This window comes from Telopea speciosissima, chromosome 9 (assembly GCF_018873765.1).
Source record: "Telopea speciosissima isolate NSW1024214 ecotype Mountain lineage chromosome 9, Tspe_v1, whole genome shotgun sequence".
Lineage (NCBI taxonomy): Eukaryota > Viridiplantae > Streptophyta > Magnoliopsida > Proteales > Proteaceae > Telopea > Telopea speciosissima.
The window spans coordinates 59,685,939-59,695,777 of record NC_057924.1 but is presented as its reverse complement, the minus strand read 5'-3'; the positions used below and the strand labels follow the sequence as shown (position 1 = coordinate 59,695,777).

General features: G+C 39.7%; 1 protein-coding gene across 1 annotated transcript; it reads right to left on the bottom strand.

Moving 5' to 3' along the window:
- Positions 1–5,020: 5,020 nt before the first annotated feature.
- On the bottom strand, positions 5,021–6,807 carry LOC122639207. Its single transcript, XM_043832029.1, has 4 exons — positions 6,707–6,807; positions 6,247–6,562; positions 5,908–6,135; positions 5,021–5,524 (listed from the first exon to the last, which is right to left on the bottom strand). The coding sequence occupies exons 1-4, from the start codon at positions 6,805–6,807 to the stop codon at positions 5,021–5,023; spliced, it is 1,149 nt and encodes a 382-aa protein (XP_043687964.1).
- Between the last annotated feature and the right edge of the window lie 3,032 nt (positions 6,808–9,839).

Below are 9,839 nucleotides of genomic sequence, written 5' to 3'. Positions count from 1 at the left end.
TAATAACGATCAATCGCTCCAGTTAATCAAATCTTCCTTATTTTTGGGTTTTTTTCTTTCAGTCAACAGCTCGTGTGTGTATGTGTGTGTGTGGGTGTCTCCTTTCCGCTGGTTAATTAAGCAAGCATGGCTTTTCGTATGGACTGTTACTATATTTATAGAAAATGGTTGAAGAAGAACGCAGTGATTGTCATAGTGCCGAGAATATGATGATAGTTACACTTCCAAAGGACATGATGATGTTGATTCTAAGCAAGTTAGACCCGTTGAGCATCTGTCGCTTTAGTGCAGTCTACAGGTCATGGCGATGGATTGCCTTTATTACCTTTTGGGATGAAATCCCATGGTTTTTCAGTCTCTCCCATGGCAAACTTTTCAGGTTAGAATTTCCTCCCGAAGCTTGTGGTGCTTGGTGTTGTGGGTCTAACTTGGGATGGTTGATAATGAAGGGTACGACGGACCTTTTCCTTTTGAATCCATTGACCAGACAACGAATTAACCTTCCACCTACAGCAAATCTTTCTGCTGCTAATAAAGGTGGGTTTCACAACAACCCCAAGGCTATACTGTTGTCGCCGCCGCCGCCTCCTCCTCCTCCTCCTCCAGCAGCTGCTGCTGCCACAGGTGATTGTGTGGTCATGGTGATCTATCATAGCATCCACCATATAGCCTTTTGTGGTGAACCAAGTTGTTTAACATCACGACCAGATTGTTTAGTCATGTGTAGACCAGGGGATAAGATGTGGACTGCCATTGAAAATAACCATTTCGGGTTAAAAGACATTATTTTCTACAATGGAAAAGTGTACGCCATTAATTGCAAATTTGATCTTGTGGTTGTGGAGTTAATTGGCCATCCTCACTCTCTTCATCAGCCAAAACTAACGAACTGTAACATTCTTCTTCCACCAAAAGAGAAACTTAACTGCTACACTTGGTGGGGCCAGCCGAAATCGTTGTATTTGGTGGAATGTCTTGGAAAATTGTTAGTGGTTATAAAATTTCATTTTTGTCCTGATAAAACTGGTATGTTCAGGATATTCAAGTTAGATCTAAAGGGTCGGTGTTGGATTAAGGTGGAGGAGTTGGGTGATCAAATGCTATTTATTAACCTAACAAATACAGTCTTCTCTCTCTTGGCACTTGACTACACTGGATTTAGAAGAAACTCCATATATTTTATTGATCGTGGAACCGCAGCAAATCATGATTGCGTCGTGAGTTTCACTTAGAAGATGAGAGCATTGAAAGTTTTGTTGAACAGTGATGGCCACTGAGAGGGGGGGTGAATCAGTGGACTATAAAATTTTTTCCCTCCAACAGGTTCACCTCCTAGATCACCTGTTGAGATCTTTAACACTCACCACAACCAACCACACAGTCTTCTCAAAAGGCAAACAGGCACACAACCACACTCTAACTAGCAATCCTGACACAGTCACATACAACCACAATCACTGATACTGCTGCCAAGAGCTATTAAACAAAGTGCTGCCAAGAGCTGCTATGTCAACTGTTGGAGATCCCTCACTCAAGCACATTGACTCAATCACAACTGGAAGATCTGAATACAAACCACAAAGTCGTATACACACCCCAGCCAGACTCAAAGGCTCTACCAGGTGTGTACACACATCCTGCAGAAATGCACTTCTAACCAAGGCAAGCAAGCATCCACAACACAGAGAAATACGTGCTTCGGCAAGTTGCCTACGTGCATGGAGTAATGGTCACTTGGACCTCAGCATCTACTCATCACTAATTTTCCCAGCATAAAACTGAGAGGCCGCACCCACGGCAGATGATGTTTTAGTCACACCTATGACTCAGGACATCTGACCTGCTTCTATCCCTAAATATAGAGATAAGGGTTTTACCCTCAATGGTTTCCTAGCACCCACTAGTAACCAACATTGTGTCCAGATGCAATTGGACAACTCAACAAAAATAATTGGACTTATACAAATGCCCTACAATGTCAAGTACATATAGCATAGGTCTCAACATGCATCCCTACTGCTAGTATATACAATGAATACCAAAATACAAAAATTACAAAGTCAAGAGATAGAAATTCTCACAACCATGCAGTGTCTCTGATTCCTGGTATCCGTAGATGGAGTCTGGCAACTCTGGTTGGTCACTGGAATTTTCAACTTCTCCCAATTTGATGGAGAACTGGAATCTTCAAATGTGCTTAATCACTTATGCTCTGAAGTGATTCCTGGCAGTGTGGGAGACCACTTTCTTCTTCCTTTTCCTTTCTTTTTTTTTCTTTTTCCCTTTCCTTTCTTCTTTCTTTCCTCCACTGAATCTGAGATGGGGCCTGAGATGGGGCTTCAAACTTCTTTGCTTTTTCTTGTCTTCTTCTTTCTTTCTTCCTTCCTTCCTTCTTCTTCTTTCTTTCTTCCTTCCTTCTTCTTCCTTTCTCCTTCTTCTTTCTTCTTCCTTTTCTCTTTTCCCTCTTCCTTCTTGGCTTCAACCACCTAAAGAAGTTTTGGTTCTATGATTTCAGAACATCAATGGCATCAAGGAAGGGCTGGAGACATGAGATAGAGAGGGAGACTCAAATCATAGATGCATACAACACCTCTTAGAGCTGCAACCCCTTTTTTTCTTCTTCCTTCCTTCTCTTTCCCTCTCCTTTTCTTTCTCCCTTTTTCTTCTATTTTTCTCTCCAAGGTGCTGTGTGTTTGTTCTCTTAGAGAAGAAGACAACTTCCCTTCCCTTTTTTTTTTTTTTTTTTTTACAAAAAAGGACTTTTTGAAAAAGTACCAAAAAGACCCTTAGAGAAGAACTAATAAAATCTTCACAAAAGGAATCTTCAAAATGAGTACTGCCAAAGAAAACTTTTTGAAAAAATCAATGCACGTCTTTTGAGAGCACTTTGGAGAAGTATTTTCAAAATAGAATATTCTAATCTATTTTGCTTTCAAAAGCAACGTTACATCACCAACATTTTGAAATTTTTAAAAGAGCCCCTTTAGTCCCACTTAATTATGTCACCATAGACATAACTTAAATTTATTTGCATTTAAACCCTGAGACCAAAAAGTAATCTTATGCTGCGCCAAGGCAAAATTTGAAATTCAACTTTATTTGCTTCTAATCACCCAAATGGAAAAATCATAACCCCTCGTTTGAACCAATGAAAAGCTCGCGAGCTAAAATATTCATGTAGAATGCTCGACCAGTTCTATCATTATACTCTCTAAAAATACTGATGAACACGCTGCTAGTGCGGAAACCTATTAAATCAACATTCTTAATGCACCTAGCCTTCGCCCAAGGCTTCAAACATATGAACAATTGCTAATTCTTGGATTCTCCAACATCATTGCCAACATGCCACAACACTGTCAAATGACCAAAATGCCCCTTGATGACTCCCAAACACTATAGGACCTCTGTATACACTGCCAAACCCCTGTAATGATATCACTATCGTTGTGAACACTGTAAGAACTACTGGGGATGGTGGGGACACTATCCACTCACTGCCTGCACTCCCATAAGCATGTCTACTCAATCACAATGCTGCCTGAACTGGCCTGAGCGCTGTAACTACACCAAGATGCATTGTGTTGATCACAACAACACACATGTACTGTGTTGACAACAATGATAACCAAGACACAGTCACTGCCATCTACGCTGTGTGTTCAACAATCTCTCCCTTTGGAATTGTTGTCAATACATCATGAGCAAAATATCATCAAAAGTCATCCATGCTCATGAGTCTTTCTCTCTCCCCCTTGACAATAATTGCAAACGGCTGAAGTGGACTGCCTTCCACCTTCAATAGAGACTCTCTCCTTTGGACTCCCCCTAAGTCCAATCTCTATTCCATGTACATGAGCACAACTGCCTGAAAATACTCCCCTTGCCTAGGATATCTCTGTGCCCAACTGGTGTCTCTCTCTCCTGTGTATCTGAGAACACCGTCTTTGGCCTCAGTACCAAAGAAATTCATCTGTTGCCTCTATCAATCACATCACCTGAGCAATCTCTCCCAGTGTGGGATACAAGCACCTATAGGAGTGCCCACCGCATCTTCCTATCCTACAGGTGTGAATTCTCAAACTACATAGGAGTGCCCATATGCATCTTCCCTATCCTATGAGTTGGAAATTCAATTGCTCACCTCAAACTCATATCCACCCAACACTACTCAACAGAAAGAGTGTTGTCTAAAGTGGATACACACAACAAAACCAACTACAACACCAACACCAGCTGTCTACCACAAACCTCTGCATCTAGTCAAAACAACATATCACTCCCCCTATTACAAGTGCTGAAACATCCAACTCTGCCCAAGTCAGACAATCACCATGCTTAACTGAAGAACTGCACTCTGACCTGTGTATGAAAGTGATACTAACTGAAACTCTGACCCATACTAATGCACATAAAACTGACCATAGTTATCAAGGCGGCAAGGCGACCACGACGTTTGAGAGCCTTCCTAAGCGCCTTGGCGATAGGGCGGCCGCAAGGCGTCGCCTTGGCGAACAAGGCGTTCTAGTGTTTTTTTTTTAAATAACCATTTTATTTGGCACAAATAGCATATTAAAAATTATATAATTCTACTTCTTTACCAAATAAATATTAAAGAGTCAAACCAATGCAAGATATTCATCCAAAAAAACAAATTAACAAACTAAGTTCATCATATTATCATAGCAATATAGCATATAAATATGAAAGTATGAAACAACATTATAAATTATTAAATATAAAGCATAAAGGGTTGGTAAATTATTATACTTACCTCTATGATGCCAAAATGAGTGCTTAGGCAGTAGGCCCTAAGGTCATCCACTATATTTCTACTCATGTGACCCTGTCAATCAATACTCAATAAAAGAAAACATAAAATAACCTAAAATAGTAAAATGCCAAAATTAAGTAATCATTAAAGCTTAAACATTCAAATACTTAAAGTGAAGAAAAGTCTAAAAAAAACCATCCAAATTCCAATACAAATTGTTTAACAAGTACTTCACTACTTCAAATTTTACTCCCAATTAAGTATATTCAAATCATCTTCTTCCTCCTGTTCATTGCCCACAACATTACTTTGTATACCAAAATCATCCTCAACATCTTCATCATCATGCACATCCCCTTGATTCAACTCCAACCCGAACTCCAGTTCGTCATCTGAAGACTCCTCATGGACCCTATTACGCCGTGAATAAGAGGCTAATGCTGGAGCCGCTCCACTGGTTGATGGTCCAGACCTCCTTACTCTATTAGTGCCATGAAACAATGAAGATGCTCCAGAAACTGTTGATACAGTTCTCCAAGTGAGATCATCCCCAGGATGAACTAATTCATCATCTGATATGCCAGTCATCCACTCACTACTCCAATCTAGATCATCAAGCACTAGTGGATTAGGATTTCTAGATTGTTCTCTTTTCTCTTGGAACCTTACTTGAAGACGGCGATTATACTGGATGTAGACAAGATCATTTAAACGTTGATGCTCTAACATATTCCTCTTCTTGGTGTGAATCTGAAGAACAATTAACAATATACAAATATCACTTTTATTTCTTAAATCATTCTTTCATAAAACTACACAAAAAACAAAAAATTAAGATTAACTTAGTACTAAAGTACTCAGTTACTCACAAACTCAAATATGCTCCAATTGCGCTCACAACCAGAGGATGAGCAACAAAGGCTAAGTAAGCGCCTTGCAAGCTTTGTAAGCTTAGGTGTAGAGCTTCCATGTTTTTCCCACCAAACGACCATAAATATATATATAAGAAAAAATATAAATTAAATTAAAATCAACATGCAAAATACAAAGTACAAACAAGTGAAACAACTAAACAATATAAATTAAAAGGAAAATTACTTACTAGGATTCAACTTGTCCCTTTGTCTAATTGCCATCTCCTTTGCAAAACTTCCATTACTTCCAGTATAAGCAGCAGATTTTGCACTGATCTTGTCTTGCAAGGTTGTATCAGGCACCATCCTTGTAAGAATATCATTAAAGGCATCATTTGCTTTATGCATCAAGGAGTTGACTATAGATTCATCTGATTCCTTCTCAATTGCACTAAAGTACTTGCTTGGATTGAGGAGAAATACAGCCAAATATATTGGTCGCTCCATCTGACTTGTCCAACGCCTATCAATAATTTTTATGATCTTCTTCCATTTTCTTTCTATGCTCTTAAAATTTGATTTTATGTTCTTCTTTGCCTCTCCCATTGCAATATATACTTCAGGCAATGCAAGCCTCTCATCTCCATCTACTATCCTCAATACTTGAATAAGAGGCAATGATGCTCTCAAGCAATCTTGCACATCATTCCAGAAAGGTGTGAAAAGAATTATTTCAACAATTTGCTTCCCTGCCTCTGTATGTGACAACTTAGAATTGTCCCAGTGATCAGAAAGAAATAATTTTCTCAAATTATCCTTATGTTTCAATAAACTCTGAAGTGTTAAAAATGAAGATGCAAATCTGGTTGCTTCAGCCCTCACTAAGTCTGCTCCTCTTGTATGTACCCTCATAGCTTCAAGAAGACGAGTATGCCTATAGATGAAGCTAGTAATTTTTCTCCCCTTCAATATCACTGACTTATATGTTTTTATATTGCCTATCTCCTTCATCATGAGGTCTAGGCAATGAGCTGCACATGGAGTCCAATACAACTTCTTTCTTTTCTCCATTAGTAACCTTCCAGCAGCAACATGATTGGAAGCATTATCAATGACCACTTGAACCACATTCTCCTCTCCAATCTCCTCAATCTTACTATCAAGGAGCTCAAATAACATTTTTCGCATCTTGTATTTGACTTGATGCATCCACAGACCCCAAAAAGAATGTCCCCTCTGTACTGTTGACAAGAAAATTAATTAAGTGCCTTCCTTTCTTGTCTGTCCACCCATCAGACATGAGAGTGCACCCTTTCTTCCAAGAGATTGTGTGTTTCTTTTTTATTTTTTTTTATCAATTTTCTCCTTCTCAGACTTCAATAGAGGAACCCTATAATCATGAAATGAAGGGGGCTTGAAACATGGCCCATACTGTCCAATTGCCTCAACCAACTCCTCAAAGCTCCTTAGCCTCAAGGCATTAAATGGAACATCGCTTTCATAAGCCCACCTTGCAAAGTAAGAATGAAGTTTATCTCTTTCCTCCTCTGATCTCATACGGTTCTCTATTATAGTTTGTTGGGGACCTTTATCCTGCCTTTCTGCAACAACCTCTTCAGGAGTCCGCCTCTTGACATGAGCATCCATGTGACCCCTTACTTGTTGTTTGACTATGGTCTGAATGACAACTTTTTTTTTTTTTTAAGTTGTTCCAGAGCTTGGAATAAGGCTTGAGCGGCTTGAGCCCCCCCCCCCAAATCCGACTCTACATGCCCTTCTTCAGCCCCTTGGCCCCCTTCTTCAAGTAAATCTTCACTACCAACATCCAAATCATCCAAATTTTCCATCCTCCTCTTCTTGTTTTTCAAGATTGCTTCTCTCATCTCTGTAGCAATTGCTGCAGTTGTCTTTGTGCACTTGGCTACATCTCCATAGCCACCAACCAAGTGTTGCTTCAATCTTTTTATTCCTCCCTTGGTATCCACCCCACAAAGGATACACTTGACACAATTCTTATCTTCTAAATTAGGCCAGTATCCATACTTCCACCCAGGATCATTAGACTTAGCCTTCCTTTTTGAATCCTTGCTTGGATCAATCCCTGATCCCGCTGCACTTATATTTTTAACCCCACTACTACCATCAACATTGGCCATGTATAAAGAGCTGATGTCTAGTTGTCTACGATGATAGAAAATAGAAAAAAACATAAAAAATATAGAACTAATACTCTAATAGAAGACTAGAAGTACTACAACAGCACAAACGTTGGCACCTTTTTTATGCAAAAGGTTTAATTAAGAAATATGAATCATATGACATCCGAAAGCATGGTTGGAGAAGGGGAGAAAAATTATAGCTGACTTGTATATTTATGAACAAAATATCTATTCCCTTCATGTTTGTAGTAGCATTAGAACTTTTATCCAAACTATTTGCACATGCATCCTAAAAATTAATTGCATAAATGACCAAGAGATGCCCCAAGAACCCATTTTCTTTATTTCGTTCAATCATCCACAGTGTGAGGAAATTAAAGAGGATATTGCCAATAGAATTAGGAAGGGTCGAAGGGATGGATGAAGCAAAAAGGTGCTTCTGGTGATTGAAGGAATAAATATACAAGTCAGGTGTAGAAGCACCTTATCTTTTCAAAGAAAAATTATGGGCAACGAAATAGCAGATTCAGAATAGATATGGGCAACGAAACAGCAGATTCAACACCTTATCTTTAATCATTAACAAAATAGACCAGAAGAAAGGGAGTACGAAGAACTGAAATCAAAAGAGAAGAACTGGAAAAAAAAAAAAAATCAAAACACTTACTAACTTACAATAGTGTTGGCCGGAATTTGTCGCCGGAGTAAAGGAAGACAGTTGGTTTCCGCTGCAAAAGGAAGAATAGAAAGATGTGGTTCGAAGAAAAGGGTTTGGACTTTGGATATTAGAAGAAGAAGAAAAAAAAAGAATGCATAAGTGCACAAAATTACAATACTTACCGGTGGAGGCAGGGGATGTCGCCGAAAACCGGTGCGGGTGGAGATGGAGAATGAGATGTTGGAAATTAAGGGCACATATTTTAGAAACCTTGATGGACTGAGGACTGAGAGGGAAGTGATGAAGTCTCAACTCACAAGTTGCCGCTGCAAGCCTGCAACTCTGGCAAGTTGCCGCTGCTGCTGCTTCTTTTCTCTGGAGATTGAGAATGAGATATTGAGATGTCGCAACTCGGAAATAAAGGGGTTGAAGGGTGGGAGGCCCGAGAGAGAACTCAGGAAGCCTCGAAGGAAGTCTCAAGGTCGCATCTGCCGCTGCTTCTTCTTTTTCATTTTTTTTGTTCTTTCGATTTTGGAATGTGAAGGAATTCGATTTGATAAGTTACTTTTTAGGTTTTGTTTTTTTTTATTTTTTTTAAGTTTTAACTTTTTACTTATGATTCCATGCTTCTCAGAGCATGGAACTAAAAATACACCCCCAATGAGATATTTCCAATTAGAATATCTTATTAAAACATAAAAAAAATTAAAAAACAAAAGTAAACCAAAAAAAGGGTCTAAGGCGACTGCCCAGAAGAAAAGGCATCCCAAGGCGTTTAAGGCGACGCCTTGGTGCCCAAGGCGCTCGCCTTTTTGTTACACACTAAAGCGTCCAACCGCCTAGACGCTCTAAAATCGCCTGGACGCCATGGCGCCACCTAGGCGACGCCTTGATAACTATGAAACTGACTGCTGGCTTTCACACTCATCAACTGCAAACCTCTGACATCATCATTAATATCTCACTAACTGCTCTGTTCTTTGACTGTCTTAAAACTGCTCATCTGATGACTGCCATATCCACCAAATGCCACAATACTGTCGAGAACTGCACTATGTGTGAACTGATGTCTCCAATCCAAGCACTACTATAGGAACTCTACTACTATAATCTAAGTCCTGTTGGGAGCACTAATGAACATCTAGTGAGCTCCCCCTCTCTTGTGCACCTAAGTGCACCTAGTGCCTGGGAGGTGTGCCCACTCCCACACCCAAGCTAGGTGGTGTGAGGGTGGTAAGTGTAGCTGCACACACCTCAGTGTGCCTCTCTCTCCAAACTCTCTGACCAACTACATTGGTCTTCTGTCTGGGCTTTTTCTCATAAGCTCTCCTACTTTGTTGCCTATCTCTTTGTTCACTCACTACTCTGTATCTCTGTCTTTGCTCAATCGAACC